Below are 18,169 nucleotides of genomic sequence, written 5' to 3'. Positions count from 1 at the left end.
TCTGGGGTCTATAATTTTTAATAATTTTAAACTAGCTACAAAATGTCAATCACTTCACAAACCGACAGAGGAGACAGGAGGAATTTAATATTACATGCTGTAATGATATTTATCTCACAGTTTATCTATATTTCATTCATTTATATTATTTTTTTAAAGATTTCTTTATCAGCTACTAAATATCTCAGCAATTTGGTGTGCATAGCTCTAGATTAAGCAACAGAGAATTGTACTGATAACAAACCACAGGGGGAAATGGTGATTAATAAGAGTCAGCCTTATAAAATTTACATCTCCACACTGTTTCACAGCAAGATTGCTTTCTCCAAAACATAGCCTTCAAAAGCAGCAAACAAATCCTATATTACATTCATTTGACATAGTTCAGCCAAACGTCTATTTTGCTGGAAATGATTAAATGGTGTGTCAAATCCATCTTTTTTTAAAATTCTTTTTTTTAAAAAAGGATGATCATGATTAATAAGTCTATATACTGACAGAAAGAAAGTGACACTACTTCAGTTTTGCTGGTAGAACTTAATCTTGACAGTGTCTCAATACTGAGCATGCTTTGTTGTTGTTTCGTTGTTTCTGTTGTGTGTGTGTGTTTTCTCATCAGTATGCTACTGTCATGGAAAGATTTTGTTTAAGTAGGAATCTAAAAATCTATTTAGTTCTCATGCATAAATGCATAAATCACATCACTTTTAGTGCAATGCCTGTAATGTAATTCCACATTGTCTAATCATGAAATCATAAAGACAGATGACAACCATGAGGAACCAAGGACAGCAAATTTTGAGAGTTTCAGAGCCTGACACTTAAAGAAAGGACAGTGGCAGTAGCTCTGTGGAATGTCACAGTTTTACAAGAACAATACTGTGTATTGAAAGAATCAACAGCACGTTGAGCATTCCTAAATTGTTGTCATTCAGCAAACACCACGGAGGAGAGAAAAGGAAAAATGAAACCCAAGACATCTTATGTAGGGAGTTAGAGCCACCAAATGACTACTATATACAACCTTTGGAAAGAAAGAGACTCAGAAAGAACAAAAGACACATAATAGTTTGGGGAAGCTGATGAACGATACAAGACAACATTCACAATGGGGGTGGACTGATGTGTGTATGTGTGCAGACCTACTAGGTAATACAATGAGAAAAGCACAAAGGTGCTATCTTGCCCAACAGCATTTGGAAGAGAACACAGGTGGGCACATTTAACCACTCCCCAGCATCTTTGTTGCACGTTGGTTGGCCTCATCAATTCTGGTTTTGTTGGAATCAGCCTAGAAAAGGGGGAAGAAAACAAAACTCAGGTTACTTTTGGACATTCTGTTCTTCCTTCTGGGTCTGTTCAAATGCCCCCCTCTTGAGTGAAGGCATCTTGCAACTTCTCCTGTCAGAACTGACCCTCTCTTCTTTTGTGATCCCAGAACCATTGCTTGTGGTTCTACTTGGACATGATCATAGAAGCTCCATCTTAGTACTCATGACTGTTTCACCCTACCAGAGCGCATCCTTTTGAGGACAGGGTTACATCATTTATCTTTCTATCCTGGAATGACACGCAGTGACGTTATGAAAGGCATTCACATCTGTGGATTGAGTTTAATTACCACCACTTATACAGTTGGGTTCAAATCATGGCTAACCAGGGTCACTTCGGGCCAATTACATAACATCTTGGGGCCTTGGCTTTCTTGTCTCGAAGCTGGACAAAAAAGAATCCTGCTAACAAGCATGAATGTCTATTATATCCAGTTCATTCAACCTTGACATCAAGATTGATATCAACTATGAGGAGTATATTATTATTAATTCATTTTTCCAAATGAGGAAATCAGGCAGCCTGGAGTCAGAATCCACACTAGTAATCATCATGTTAATCATTATAGTACTAGGTCTGCTGTGAAAATGAAATGAGTTTGTACATATAACGTGCTTGGAATAATTTTTTGCAAAGATTAAGTGCTCAATATATTTTATCTTGCAATTATTGTTATTGGGTGAAAATCTGACTTGATTTTGGGATGTTTAATAATTTTAAGTTCCATTTTTGAAGACTCATTCCCATGGAGTTTGACAATGGCTTGTTTATTTATTTATTTATTTATTTTTTAAGTAGGCTCCACACCCAACTGGGGGTTTGAACTCATGACCCCAAGATCAAGCGCCACATGCTCTATTGACTGAGCTAGCCAGGTGTCCCTTATCATTGGCTTGTTTTAACAAGAGCACTTTTTCCATAATTTTGTGCCTTGACTGTCTCACTGCTTCAGTTACCTTTTGCTGTATATGCAGCATGAAACCCAGAGTTGCTACCAGGATAGACTTTTAAAACCCAGAAAATGAACTATTCCCAACACCACTGAGAAAGGTCTGAGTGAGCAAGCAGAGGCAAAGATGAAGATTCAGTTTAGGCTGTTGTTTTGTCTTATCATGATTGGTGATGGTGTCTGCCCTCTCTAGCCTGGAAAGAGGAACACAAAGCTGAGAGGCAGTGTAGGGAAACTGAACTGCTTTTTTATCAACCTGTATTTGTTCAATGATTACCGATTTTGCATCTTCTATGGTGCTTGGTGCTTTCCAATCTCCACCAAACTGGATCTTTTTTATTTAGTTTAATTGTGAATTCCCAGCACACTTAGAATTATCTATATTCAACTAGAAATTTGCCAAGTTAAAGTAGAAATATTGCTAGATTATTCATTATTCTGAATTATCTGGCAATGGTTTCCTACCATCTGTTTGGATAATCAAAAGTTGACTTTCAAAACAAGATAGAGCATTAATTTTCCTTGTTTTGATCTATAGATTCATATTTTGGACCTTAGGTTCCTGATTTGGAAAATAGGTATTCTCTCCAATTTTACTTGGCTCTTAAATCTCCTCTCTTTAGCTATAAACTCTATCAGAAATAATGATACTTTGGTGCAAAGGAAAATTCTAGGCTCAGACCAATGTGAAATGTTTCTGCAGACTGAATTACGCTATTTTTCCAGACTGAATACTAAGGAAAACGCAAATGGGAGAAAATCATTAATTTAAAAATGGATGGCATGTCTGGAAGCAAGCATTCTAGAAACTCTTGCATTAAGAATACACTGGTGAGCATTCACCTGGTGGTGGAAGCGGATATTTTGAAGTAGAGCATGAGGTTATTCTCTGGACATCATCAAAGGATCCAAAACAGACCTATGTTCACTGAAGTTCTGTGATTTCTACCTAAATTTTCTCTGAAGCATATCAAAATTCAAGCCCATATACCTTATGCAATAGGTACTATATCTTTATTATATAACAGAAATAGCATCTTTTAGGAACAAATCCTGGGGTAATCTCCTTTTAGATGTCTCCCTGGTATTTGGAGAAGGACTCTGTGTTCATTCTTTTTATATGCTTTAGGACTGTATTTATGGAATATAGCCCACCCCAGTTTTCATATTTCTATTTAGAGAATCTTAAGCTCACTGGCATACCCAAGATATGTCACATGATTTGCCCCTGTGAGAAAGCAAGGATGATCCCCACAGAGCCACTAAGAGAGTTAGAAGGAGATCATTAGCCCACCCTTCTGCACACTCTGGAAATCTCAACTTCAGACCATGGCAGGTAGCTTTTAGGCCCCTGCTCAGAATTCCAGAAGTGGATGCTTATTACCCTACACAGTAGCCATGTTCTCATCCAAGGTTTGAACTGTTCCCTTATTATCTTTCAGATGAAGAAATCAAGTCATGAAGCTGGTGAGCAGGAAATGCCACTGGAACTCAAGGTCTTAGTTTTCAAATGCTGTGTTTCCTCATTGATAGGAGAATTCAAAGGAATGTTAAAGCTTCAGCCTCACTGTATTTCAACATGACAACCATGAGGAACCAAGGACAGCAAATATGTAGATGTGTGGCATCTACCACTGACAACTTTAAATTGAAGTTTGAACATTACTACTTCCTGAACAACATAAAGAAGCTAATACAACTTGCCCCATTTTAGTTTTCTGAAAGAATTGTACCATTTCAACCTTAGAAGACTGTATATATATATATATATATATATATATACCTTAAAGCAGAAAGCAAAGTTTTTAAATAGACAAAGTAATTTCTTGACAGTCCATGGGGATGTATTAAAAATTACATTGTTTTGGACTTCCAAAACTTTACTATCAATCCAAGTGATGAGAGAAGATCATGATTGATGGGGTAGGGTGAAGGTTGTTGTTGGGGGCCATGGGAGAATATGGGAGAAACATCAGAAGATTCCCTTTATTCGTTTTATTTTTTAAGGTTTCATTTATTTATTTGAGAGAGAGAGTGTGAGGAGGAGAAGTGGCAGAGAGAGAGAGAGAGAGAATCCCAACTAGACTCTGTGCTGAGCATGGAGCCTGATGCGGGCTCAATCCCACAACCCTGAGATCATGACCTGAGCTGAAACCAAGAGTTGGATGCTCAACAGACTGAGCCACCCATGTGCCCCAAGATTCTTTTTATTCTTAGACTGTGAGTTTAATTTACTCTTAGATATGCAAGAGACCTTTGAACACTGTTTCCTATGATCAGAAGTGAGAACTTACATGAGACAGGTGGAAATCTATTAAAAATTGTGCAGCTCATATAACATGTATCATTTGTGGCGATGCTGCGTTGAAATGGACTCTCTCTAATCATGTTCAGATTCTGATTTTGGAGCTAAGATAAAGGCTAGTTATTCAAAGGCAACTAGACCCCTCTCTCACTTCTTAAACAAATCAGCACTTAAAGAATGATACAAACCATAATGGCTATTTCCCATCCACTTGCCTGACTCCAATTACACATCATGGCTGCATACATCTTTGCCCTTTAGTAAATTGGGCCCAAAATGAAAGGTTTTCCCTAGAGAAGAGAACTAGAAATGCAAAGTGGCAGAATTAAGATGCCACTTGCCTTTCCAGGAACACTTTTTGGTGCTGAAAGTCCTACTCTATCAATAAAGATTTGACCCCTCTCTCTTAGTAAAAGTACTACTTCTGGAACTCTAATTGAGTTAGAGGTACATTATCTCCCTACATCTGTGAGTAAATTGGGTCCATTGACAGAAAATGAGTACTTCTTGTTTTTTCAAATCATTTTCCCGTTGGAAGGTGGTTTGGCAATTGTTTTTTTCTGGCCATAATGGGCTAGGTCAGCTTGTGTTGGCTCCAGTGCTTTTTGAAACTCTCAATATTGTTCTAAAATCTATTGATTTGTGCAGCTTTAAAAGCTTTAGCATATAAAGGCTCTTAACAATGATAAGTATGTCATGACTTGTAAAAGTAAGCAAAGCACAAGCCTTTTGCCAACCAACACTGACATTTGTGTAACTCAATATTGATCAGGCAAAATATTATGCGATCAGATATTTTTAATAGGGAGCACATAGAGCACAATAGGGCAAAGCGCTCCCTTTATGTCTACTCTTTTCTTTTTCAGGTAGGTGGAGGATGCTTGGGTTCCAAGAAACTCAGTGTTTAGCCTTAGGATTCAAAGCATCCTTCTCTGCTCACTAAAGTGGAATGAATTGTTAAAAAGAAACTCAGGGTTTCAGGCTCAAAACTTCAGTATCTCTCTTTGAATATAGCTCATACAGCAATATGAGCTGTATATATACAGCTTGAGCTGAATATAGCTCAGGAATAAACTCATACAATGTAAGATTGCCAACTAGAATTGATTATAGATGCACAATTACCATTAAACCTATAATGTATCTATTTCTTCCTGTTGGCATTTTGATATCTTAAGAGATGATAAGCAATATTCAGGACTCTACTGATTGGGGAGGGGGAAGAATACAAGATCGTAGAAAGTATGTCAGATTTGTAGTGTGGAATATCAGGTTTTGGTGCCCCAAATCTTTTTATAAGGCTTATCCAGTGTTTCTTTCTGTTCCCTTCCAATCTCAAGGCCCTAAACCCATCCCTTCCCATTCTGTTCTCTTCACTTTTCCTTATGACTCTTGTTGACACCAGAGGGTTTTCTCTTAGAGCCACATCTGGTGTCCTTGTGTGAACTCAACTTCATCAGATTATGCTTTCTATTTTGAGATCTGGACATGTGAACTGTTGAACTGGAAATGGAATCTGGGCTTTTTTGAACTATCATTAAAGCTTTGGCATTTATAAAATCAAAGCTCATATTCGTCTTCTCGTTAAACTAAAATAAGTATTCTTTCCTTTATTTCCTGATTCTATTCCTACACCATCTCTTGACAAGCTCCTAACCAACCTTCAAGACTCGATTTGGCTTTTTTGGAGATTTTCCTGTCACTTAACTCTTGAAATCTTTCCTCATCTAACCCTACTTCTTAGCATTTTATGTGTGGCTCTCTTGGCAAATTATATTTTGTGTGGTAGTAAATTCAGCTGGAGGCTCACTGCCTCCCATAGGCTGTGAGTTTCTTAGCAGTGGGGATGATGTCTTTCTCATCTTTATGGCCTTTGGATCCTGAAACAGAGGTGCCTCTGAGGAATATCTGCTAGATTAAATTCTACTCTCTTATTTACTTACACGTTGGTGAATTTTTGTATTGGAAAAATAAGGGGGAAATTTCCATCTATCAGTATGCCTGAATCCCATGCCACAGTTTGAGGGGCTTATTTTGCCATTCATCCTTCCTCAGTGGTATCTCAGAAGAAGTAATGAACAATGGAAGCTTGCTGACTGCCATAAGCTCACCTTCTCCATGATCCTGTCGATCTGGCGGTTCTGTGTATCGATCTCATTGCCCATATCCAGGGCCATGTGACGGAGGTTTCCAATGATACCGCTCACCTGCTCCAGGTTTTCATCCATTTCATTTTCTCGGGCATCGTTTGTTACCCTGGGAGTCAAAATGTAATTTTTAGAAGATAGAAAGTGTGAAAAAAACTCAAATACCAAGGACCCAAAGCTAAGGGAAAGTCTGGAGACCCCTTAGGTATCAATCCCATGCATCTTTAGTCTTTGTTCAATGAGTACATTTTAGCTTTTATACATTAGAAAATAATTTTTATTTATTTATTCATTCATTCATTCATTTATTTATTTTAAGTAGGCTCCACACCCAGCATGGATCTCAACGCCGGGCTTGAACTCATGACCCTGAGATCAAGACCCAAGCTGAAATCGAGTCAAACCCTTAATTGACTGAGCCAACCAGGTGTCCCTAGAAAATAATTTTTAAATTTCATTTTTGAACATTTGAGTTTCTTTTTTAGAGAAGGCATATTAAATAGATTAATTTATTTACTTCTTTCATTTCCACCAGCACATCATTTCCTCCCTATGTTCATATGTTTATCCTAATTTTCATTTTTTAAGAATAAAATCATTTTAGTTGAGAGGATTGAGTCAGAGAATGAAGATAGAACTAGTTAGAAACTATATTTTTCTTCTGAAATGTCAACCAAAGTCTCCAAGAGTTAAATTGAGAATGAAAGAAAAGGCTTATTGTGTTAAGTCAGAGAATTTCTCTGCTCCATCTTCTTCCCCATTTGGGGCCAAAATCCCTGGGAAGAGTAAGGATAATACAGTCTGCCCCTTAATCCTACTGGCTCCTAAGAACGCCAAAGGGAGCTACTTATTCAAGATGATTTCTATTTGCTCAGATTTCATTGCAGGGGGGGTTGGGGTTGATGGCATTGTGAATGGGTGATTTCAGGGGAAAAATTGTGATAAAAGATTATTGTTCCAGTTTGGGAAGGAAGGAGTTGGCTCTCGAAGTGCCTTACCACCTGGCCATTTTTTTCACAGTTCAGCTTGAAAGTTAAGAAGGTAGTAACTCTTTATTGCAAATGGTAAGTACTCATTCTAGGATGTTCTGGTTAATTAATATTTTCCCACTGCAGATGGTGATGAGCTAAAAATGTTCAGAGGGGTTAAAACCCATTCCCCATGGTCACCCCAGTGTAGACTAGCCCACAAAGGTTTTTAAAGCAGCCTAGGCCAGTAGAAATTAAAGGGGGAACTTCCTAGCTTTCTTACATAAAAAAGAAACTTATTTAAATGATTATCAACAGCTAAGGCATACTCTGGTTCCAGGATTCTCAATGCTGATTGTATATTAGAATCACCTGAAAAGCTTTAAGACCCACAGATGGCTGGGTCTCACTTTTTTTTAAAGATTTTCTGTATGTATGTATGTATGTATTTACTTGAGAGAGAGGGAGCATGTGAGCGGGAGGAAGAACAGAGAGAGAGGGAGACACAGACTCCCGCCTGAGCAGGGAGCCCAATGCGGGGCCCCACCCCAGGACCCCCGGATCCCAGGATTACGACCTGAGCCAAAGGCAGACATTTAATTGACTGAGCCACCCAGGCACCCCTCAGTACTGATGTTTTTAAAAAACAGCCTCAGGTCATTCTAATGTGCAGCCAGGATTGAGAACCCCTGGTCTAGTTTCCCTGGGAGCAGATAGAAACAAGAATAGAACTGTCATCTGTGAGGCTTTATGTAGCTATCTAGACCTTATACAGGTCACTGTCATTTGAATGTGGGTTATTGGTTGGTAACATCAGCTACAATGGCCCAGTAATATATAGCTGTACAACTATCTCTACACTAGTCATTAGGTACCCTAGTCACTGCTGAGTCCTAGCAGTAGCCTGTAAAAAGGGATAGGGTTTTTTTTTTTTTTCTTTTCTTCTCTTTTTAACAACAGGAATATTTGTCATTATTTACTCTGTTTTCTGGTCTCCTGAGAGCTGATTTCTGGATAGGCAGATCTGTGTAATTTGAGATTTTTAAAGAGGTCTTTAAGGTGGCTTTTACTTCCAGGTCTCACAGGAAATCAGAAGTCAGGTATGCTTGTTATTCTCTATTTGTCCCCCCAGGTCCATTCTCCGACCTGTTTTGCTCTCTGCCCAGAGACGCTGACCTCTCTACAAAGGCATCACCCAGATTCTCTTAACCCTCCGGCTTCCAGTAGGCTTTGGCAGATGGCCCGTGAGATATTGGAGGGCAAGAGGAAAGAGGAATGGGGGCATTTATTTCCCTTTCTCATTTCCTGCTAGTTTTGCAACAGCAGCATTTCTCTATAGCCCCTCCCCCACAGTGGTAACTACTGTCAGGTTCTGATTAACAGCTCCCATCCCTTCAGGACTTTTCCTGCTATTGCTAGTCCACCAATGCTTTACCATCGCTTGTTATTAACCCGGCCCACATCTCTGTAAACAATCTCTTTAATAAGTTCTGTTCAATTCCATTTATGGAATGAGACACCTGTTTACTGCCGCATTGAGGCTGGATGTGGTCACGTGACTCGCTTTGTCTGATGAAACTCTGGCAAACCCGACAAGGCTTGATAAGTGCTTGTGCATTGGAGCCTGCCCCCTTGGAATGCTGCCACCACCATGTAAGAAGCCAGGGCTCTTCGCTGGAGGGACCGCACGGGGGAGAGTGGAGACGCCCTGCCCTAGTCAACCACGAGCCGAGTGACTGAGACCATCTTGGGCCATCGTGCACCCATCTGCACGGAATGAGGGAGCCCAGGAGGGGCTCTTGGCAGAACTGCCCAGCAACATACACATTCATAAGTAACCAGTAAAATGGTTGTTGCTTTAAGACCCACTCAGCTTGGGGTGATTTGTTACTTAACAATGGACGACTGCTACAGGGCTAGCTGCACGCAGCTCACCTCCGAATGAAGCCACCACTGATGGCCATCTGCTCCCGTTCGTCCACCACACGAGCAGGCTGGCTGGCCACCACTCCGTCCTGATTATTGCCCCAGGCTTTTTTGTAAGCATCGCTTGATTTAAGCCTATGCAAAAAAGAGGGTGAGTGACAAGGCAAGGGAGTGGAGCATCAAGCTCACAACAATGGTCACCTCTTCAAGCGAACCGAACCAAGCAAATGGGTTTTAATTCGAGGCATTAGAGAATACCGATATATCATGATTTGGACCCAAACAGTTGGCCACCACCATGCCTCAGCTACTCAGCATTGCATTTCCAATCGAGCCAATTGCAATTGTCAAGACTGCAACCTTTGCCCAAAGGTTGTTCTTGTTTGTCTTTGCAGTTTAGTTGGATTTAAGACAAGGATTAAGGTAGCTGGAGGACATTCAGTTCTATTTCAGTGACATGGTTATATTTTGAGACACAAAACACACAGAAAAACATACTGGCAGACAGACACATAACAAGACTGCCAAGTAGAGTGTGTACATCACACCACAGCAACACACTGTCACCAAGAAAAACATACTCAACCGAGTTTTTACACACCATCATGCAAAGATTCCCTGTTTTAATTTTTCCCCCAACACATGTGTGGGACTAACCCTTCCAACTCTGCATGAAGGACATAAAGCACTGGTGGTTGGCCAAGGGTGGTGGTCTTTGAGTTGCCTCGAGAGTGATTTGAATTAGATAATATATCGGTACTTCCAAACAGTCACCATACATCTAGTCGATGTACAAACCTTTGTCCACAGAGACAAAAAGTAAAAGAGGCATAGTGAAATGAATGCAGGAAAATAGAAGAGAGAACAAGCCATCTAGCACCAGAAAAGGAAATCCCTCTATGTCTTCTTCATGCACCAGCTACAGGCATGAGTAGAAAGTGAAGCATTCTCATTTAAGCCAAACTACTCCAGAAGTTGACCATTCTCGAAAAAGGCACTAGCAGGACAGTAATAGCCTTCATGAGGATTTGAAACGCAGGTTCAATAGCTTCTTTGTCAGGCTGGGGGGCAGGGTGGGAGTGATTACAAACTCCTACTTCAAGCTATCCTGGGATGTGGCAGGGGAGAGTGGTCTGGAACTGGTGTGGTCTCCATGGGCCATATTTCACTGATCTGCCTTGGAGAGAAACTTAAAATCCAGGCATACCTGTTGTGCCCAATAGAAACATGTGCAGCATATTTTGGTGGGTGTGTTGTAATTTAAGGCAATCAAAGATGTTTTTAGGTTCTTTGCATAGTAGAAACCACATGCTTTTAGTCCAAAAACAAGAGAACTTCCTGTGGTCCCATTTTCATATTTTCTCTTATAAGACAACAGAATTTACACCCCCCCCCCTTTTTTTCTTATATTGGAGGATCTCAGCCATCTATTAAAACTGGCTCTAATACTAATATTTGCAGAGGGGACCAAGCAACCCTGGAATAAGCTGGAAAATTGTACAAATGGAATTTCAGCAATTCCCACAATCTAGTGTATAACGCCACAGACCTCGGAGCTCTCAGAATTTACTGCGCTAAACAGCCATGGGCCCACTCCGTGGGACAGGATCCAAAAACTAATTTAATAGAGCTTAGAGTCTGGCTTTGTTTTCTTTCCGACTCCCCGTTCCCTCCCTCCTCACATTACAAGAAGTTATATGGACCTTGTGAGGTTTTCTGCTATGTAAAATATCTGGTATACCATCTTTGGCAAAGTCAAGGGGGTGGGAAAGTTTGCGTTTCTGAAAGAAGGCGAATCACTGCACCCACAATGCTGCACATAGACTCACAGAACTGCCGTACATCTACCATAATCCTTTGAAACATGCCGAGACAGGGCGAAGCCCTCAGAGAGTCCAGGGCACCACCAGCCACTGCGTTGTGACACATGGTTTTTAAAGCATTATTTACACACAATAGGGAACACTTCACTCAAGCTTTGAAGCTCAGTTAGGGTCTCTTGTGCCGACTACTATGTGGAATTCGTAGGGGCCATCATTTCATCTGAACATTAGAATCCATCCCGGGGCGGGGCCTGCCTCCACGCCTTCTCCACGCAGTTGATGAATGGGGAAATTGTATCTGTTGGAATTCATCACAAAACGGGTGGAAATCTCACCTGGGGGGCAAGTGGCCAAAGAAAAGGATATACAGTTAAGTCTTGAGTAACTGGAATGCGTAGCCATGAGTCATTTTGGTGAATGACGTGACTTTGTTAATTAACAGTGGGCCATGGAGGAAAACTTTGTTTCAGGGGAGATTGTTGAATATCTGTTAGATTCTCAAGGCACTTTCCTGCCTTAGAGTCTTAGGGTAGTGAACATGACCAAATTTTTCCTTGGTTATGGTTTCACTTGATGTGCCTGATGGCCTTTCCTCTGAAGATCAACTCTTATTGTTTCGTCCCCTTAGGTGTGGAAGTTACATAGGAAAATGTAGACTGAGTGACAGAATGTGAACTGCCTAGACTGCCCTTCAAGAAAAACCATTTTAAGTCCCTGATGTGATCCCCCATCCCTTTGTTCAACTGTCTCTTTTTACTAAAAGTGGAAGGAAGCGAAAGTGTAAATACATTTGAGAGTTCCAGTTAGCTAGATTCCAGTTAATCAGGCTTTACTGTAGATCATTCTTTTAAAACAGTTTTAAATTTATCTGTAAATCGAGCCCCTCCCCCTCCTAAACAGGAAGTGGGATATTTTAAATCAGCCTCAAAGTTTAAAGGATGTGAATGGTCATATAATCAGCTAGAAATGACATAAATTGCTGTTCTAAAAGCTAGGATCAGGAAAGCTTTTAGGAAAAAGGCTTCTGTTCAAAGGGAAGTGGGAGGGGTGAGGGAGATCGGGTAATGGGTTTAATTTTCCAAATGCATGTTGGACAATCCACTCATGCATTTTTTTTCCACTGCTAGTCAAATAAGACTATCTTCCAGAACCCTCATTTTCAGGTTCCTTCTGTTGCAAACCTTTATAACCACATGTCACATTTCTGCTACATTCCAAAAAAAAAGCGTTGCAGAACCTTGAAAACAGTTGAAAGTTTTGTGATGTCGTGCATGCAAAATCTACACATTTCAACATTTTAGTCAGTGTACGGATAGATCTTCCAAGAGGAAGAATTTCACAGGGATGGGTCCAATTTGAGTAAGGCTTGAGCACCTCTTGCTGAAGGGCTCATGGCCTCTGCGGTGGGTGCAGCTGGGGCATCTATAGTCTAATCACGGGGCGGATTTGGCAACTGGTGGGGCAATCTCTGTCATATTCTCTGTGTTACAGATGCTTGCTTAGGCCAAATTACCTGTCTCTTTTGCTTCTGGAAAATCAAACCTTGAACATATGTGTTTCTCAACTTCCAAACTTACCCTCCAATCTTTTCTAGCTCTGCAATTTTGGCTTTTGGGGTTGCAGGAAAATAAAATTGCCTGGGTGCCTCTTTCTTGAGGCTTGTCTCTGTCTCAAGGTACACTTTCTGGAAAATGTTGAAATGTTCATCAATAAAAATTGCTGACAGTGAAGCTTTCACTGTAGTATGCCTGATTTTTAATGCATCAACAGTAACTCCCACTATATCATCTATGCTATGAGATGAATGCATTGGAGACGGTATTGATCTGTTCTGCATGCCACATGCTCATCCTGCCTTTGTGTTTGGCAGGAATGAGCTTGTCAAGGCTTGGAGATGGGCCTTGGGAAACCAAAGCTTCAGGCAGGCAGGCAGCACCTACTTGTTACAGGGACACACACAAAGCCCGCAGAATTTTCCTAGGTCCGTCAAATTCTTTTCTGCTTCTTTCATGTCCTTATTGATTTGGTCCATCCCTTCCTCAATGCGTTCCAGTTGTTCTGATTAAACACAAGTATTTTATCCCCACAGAATGAAGCGGATGGAAAAGGACAAAGAAAAAAAAGACAAAACTTCAGACATTCACTTTGACATTAAAAAAGAAAAAAATCAAAAGAAAGAAGAAAAGAAAGAAAACTGGACGCCACAGATTAGAGCTGGTACCCAGTACCTACTTGTTACAAGGACATATGAAAAGGCCACAGCATTTCCCTAAATCTTTTAAATTTTTCTCGGCCTCCTTCATGTCTTGGTTGATATGGTTCATGCCTTCTTCGACACGATCGAGTTGTTCTGGTTAGGACAAAGGGATGACAGTGTGGAATGAATTTTTTTGGGGTTTCCAGCAGAACATGAGAAATGACTATGTGGAACAGAATTTGAAAGAGAAAGATATTACAATGCATGGTCCCAGAGGATGCATTGCTGGAGACTGCTGCCACCCTACACAGGCACAGGTGGAAGGAAATGAACAAAAATGATGCTCAAAATAGTTTGTAATTCAGACACAATGGGATGGGGTATGTGGGCCTGTTGGATTCCTAGTGTCCAGGAAAACAGCACAGCCTATTCACTTACTCAGACACCAGCGAAACCCAAGAGAAAGAAAAACAGGGTGTTAATGTTTTAGGAATTCAGATTTCATGCTACTAGAGAAGGTACCTGCTTCAACTTTAAATATCTCTATCTTTGGGTTTTAAGCATCCTCGACCAGGTAAGGGTAGCAGATAGAATCAATCTTCTCTGGGGAAAATATCAATAATTAAAGGGATAATTAGCAATGGGTACCAGATCTTTTTATTTTTTCCCCTAGCAGTGGGCTGTTCCCTAGCCCAGGGGCAGTTCTTGGTTTTGAATACTTAATTCATAGGCGCTGTTTAAAAAAGAAAGCAACATCAGCAGTCATGTTCCAAGCACTGGGACATTTAAATTCCTCTCTTCATCCTATGACTTACTTGCTATGAAAGTTCTGGAAGGCGTTTCACTTCTCTGCCCCCTGATTTCCCAGTCTCTACAATGGGGGGCATGCTGGATCCCAATGGCAGACAGCAGGGAAAACAAACACATGGGTCTCTGAAGGTGGGGTGATGGGCTGGACCATAGAACAGTTACCGAGTCAACTCTGCCAGCAAAGCCAATCTGAGTGCATCTGAGATGTAGATCGATAGCCATAAAACCAGCTCGTGCTTCTAGGTTGCCTGGGTTACATTCACTAACTCAATTAATTTTTCAAAAGTTATGGCACCACATTGAGTAAATTACAAGTTCAGTGAAGGGGTTTCTTAAAACAGCTTTTAAGACCCTTAAAGGAAAGCAGCAATGCGATGCCCTGGCTGTCGAGTTACAAAACCTAATTACACTTGCATCTCTCTTTTCATCTGCATTTCTGTGCACACCTGCCTGTGCCTCTGGGAATAAAGTCTTGATTAGAATAAAACTGATAAATCCATTTCCAGTCTAAGGGCAGACATAATCACTTAGAAAGAATTTCACGTTAAATTTTCCAGTGGAAAGTATCAGTCCAAAAAACTAAGATAGGTTCCTTACTGACCCAATAAGAGATTGTCCATCTGGAAAACAAGAGCCCACTGTGTTCTCTTTAATGGGGCTAAAGAATAGAACCCAGCTTATTGAGAATCTGCTACCTGTGCCTGCTCTTCAAATGATCGATGAAGGCAAAATTTAAGTATCTCTCCAGCATTGGATAGCTGGGGAGAAAAAGTGTTGTGCTGGTGAACTTCTGCTGGGTAAGCATAGGTCTAGTAATGTCTTTAAGAAAATCTTTAAAAGGACTAAAAAAAAAAAAAACATGATGGCAAGTCTTTATATTCCAGAAGATTTTTGTACCTTTATAAAGACTTCTTTCCAGTTCCCTTTAAAGAATGTAATAAATTAGCTTGCAGATAAAATTAACTATTGAATAGGGGGATTGATAGAGAGAGAAGGAGCTCAACACTGTCAAAAGGAAGAGCCATGTTAAGTACAGACAGAAATCCCAATGGAATAATTGCTAATAGCTTCCTGGAGTGCTGGGTGGAGGTGGGATTGAAGGAGCATCTGGACTCAGGGAAGATATGTCGCACTCCACTAATGAAAGCTGAAATACACACAGATTATGGCATGGGGATACATATTCAGGCATTTGTCCTTCTTGAAGAGTTTCTCTGACATTTCAGGAGCCCCACCCACGGTGGCCCCAGGGATTAGGAGGTAATAAAAATAAAATGTAATAAAATAAAAATGTGAATTGGTCCCCAAGTGTTGTGTTTCTGAACCAGTGAATTCAAATTAAAATATAAAAACAAACAAGCTGGTCCCAGTCGGTATTTCTTCGAGCTGGGTTCTATCACGGGTTGCCAGACTATTAGGCAAAGGTCATAGCTAAGGGAGGGATGCTGAAGCTCTTTCAGAAAAGTTGATTCAGAAAATGATTTTATAGCTTCCAAAATTGGTTGAATTTATCATTTCACACAATTATAGGCCAAACCCTTAATTTAAAAAATATTGTGGAACCATTTTGTCATCGGTATTCTAACTATTCATCTTTGGAGGGTACTGTGTTAGGTTTGTGGGTGTTTGGCATATTGAAACTTCATTGATACTTATGAAGTATCAATTTCTGTGAGGACATCTCTCAGGAAATGCTCGAAAATAACCAATATCTTTATTCCATCCTGGGGTGGCCAGCAGCATCTCACCAGCTGATGCAATGTACTGTCCATAGTTGACCACTCCTTACCACTCCTTACTAGGCTTGCTTTCTGGCTGTTTTCTGTCTATTCTTGGAGACTTGGGAGGACAATAACATTTTGAGTTAGGAGAGGTATTCCAGTAGATGACACTAAATGTTGGGGCAAGGGATTATACTTTCTTTTGCCATGTTTGGATGACTGGTTATTTATGATAGATCCACCAATGGCAGGATACTCAGGGATCTAAGTTAGACATTTTTTTTTCTACTAATCTTACTTAAGCAAGGTGACATGAGGCCCTTAGAATCCCCAACCTGGTTAAAAAACGGATAGTAGAAGAATAGCAAGATGTCAAAGTTATTGACCCAGTGTATAAGCCTTCATGAGTATAGTCAGTTACCAGATGCTGCTTATGTGATTTTCATTATCCTTAGCATTGATGAACATATGGAAGTTCATTACCTAAATTTACATAGCCACTTGTGGCTAGTGGCTATCACACTGGACAGTGCAGCTTTAGTCATCCATAACGGATATTGGTGTGCAGACTTTAGCAAGAGGAATGTTTTCTCAAATGCTACCTTGTAGTGCCATGAACATTTGAAGAAAGTCAGCAGGCACTCCGGAAGAGGCCTTATTTTGCCCTTCCTCTGTCAGGCAGAGGTCAAAGATTTCACTGTTTAGTTTGGAGTTGATCCCATGGGATTTTCTCAAGGGCTGCATCTTCAGCATTGAAACAAACACATAACCCAGCAAAGACCAACAAAAGGAACAAGAGATATGGAGGTGAAAGGTTAAATCATCCCCCATTAGTGATAAGGTGGTTTATTGGGGATTTCGCTTCGAGATAAGTTTTCTAGAGGAATAAAAGTCCCAGGACTCAGTACATTTCCAGGGCCATCTGTCATGGTCAATGCTCCTTGGTGTCTCCTGATACCTGGGTATAAAACAAGAATCCCGTAAAGAATTTTCGAGTGCAACCATTTAGCTGGACAACCTGGAATGGCTCTTTAGAAGGATGTCTGTTTCTTGAAACTCCTGTGCAGCTGCAGGATAGAAGCAATCAACATTTTTGGTGTTGAGGCATAGACAAAATTAGGAGAGCATAACTGGAGAGAAATTTTAAAGCAGTTACTGATCTAAACAACTAAACACAGCATATGCAGGATGAAAATGCATTAACCACGGCAATGAAGATAGTTGTTGACTTATGCTTATCTGTCATTTTAAAAGGTCCTAATCACCTTATAGTATAAATGGAACATGTACCACTTAAGACCAGGCAGAAGCCACACACTTTGGGGGGTTTTACAGTTGTGTGTTTTTTCTCAGTATCATTGTGATCATCACGCATCTGGTAAAACCAAGGCTAGTCTAGGAAATATGTTTAACCGAGGGATTCAGCATTTATTGTGGTGTGGCCACAAATGAAATGTTTTAGCGGAGAACATCAACTATCTTGTGGGGGAAAAAATCTGCTCTTCTGCTTCCTTTCTCAGAGAATAACATATAGATGTTCCTGAGAACCATTTGTGCTTAAGAAGAATATATTTTTGTATGGAGATTCTGGCAAATTTTGTCTCGAGATTTTCTTCATCAAAGTGCAATGAAATTTGCAACTCAAGTAAGCATATTATTCACCTTCTCTTTTTTTGATTCCAGATTTGTAGAGATTACTTTCCAAGTCTTTATGTCAATGCTTTATAGTATTGGGAAGAAAGCATTACCTTGAATCTTTCTCAAAACTTTCCTCCAATTATCATTCTCCCTTTTCTACCCCCTTTGCATGCAAATTACTAAGAGAGTATTCAAAGGTGGAACTCCTAATTATTTAAGTGTGTATCAATTTAACTCTGGAAACGAGGTACCACTCTTCTATATGGGCACCTGTGGGTTAATTTTAAAAAGATGATTTGCCATGTTCAGAGTTTCAAAATCTGGGACATTATTACACAGATCAAGCCAGCAAC

At 40.2% G+C, this 18,169-nt stretch overlaps 1 protein-coding gene across 2 annotated transcripts in view; it reads right to left on the bottom strand.

Moving 5' to 3' along the window:
• SNAP25 (synaptosome associated protein 25) overlaps positions 1 to 18,169 on the bottom strand; it is an 82,617-nt gene continuing 64,448 nt past the window's right edge. The window contains exons 5-8 of one of the 2 annotated variants that reach the window (XM_032419818.1): positions 13,683 to 13,800; positions 9,637 to 9,762; positions 6,698 to 6,842; positions 1 to 1,291 (exon numbers count right to left, since the gene is read on the bottom strand). In XM_032419818.1, the coding sequence (XP_032275709.1) occupies positions 1,223 to 1,291; positions 6,698 to 6,842; positions 9,637 to 9,762; positions 13,683 to 13,800 (458 nt within the window). In that variant the 3' untranslated portion in view covers positions 1 to 1,222. Of the gene's footprint in view, positions 1,292 to 6,697; positions 6,843 to 9,636; positions 9,763 to 13,390; positions 13,509 to 13,682; positions 13,801 to 18,169 lie in introns of both variants that reach the window. The other variant, XM_032419817.1, reaches the window with a different exon arrangement.

This window comes from Phoca vitulina, unplaced genomic scaffold (assembly GCF_004348235.1).
Source record: "Phoca vitulina isolate PV1807 unplaced genomic scaffold, GSC_HSeal_1.0 scaffold22, whole genome shotgun sequence".
NCBI lineage: Eukaryota > Metazoa > Chordata > Mammalia > Carnivora > Phocidae > Phoca > Phoca vitulina.
This window is presented reverse-complemented; position numbering and strand designations above follow the sequence as displayed.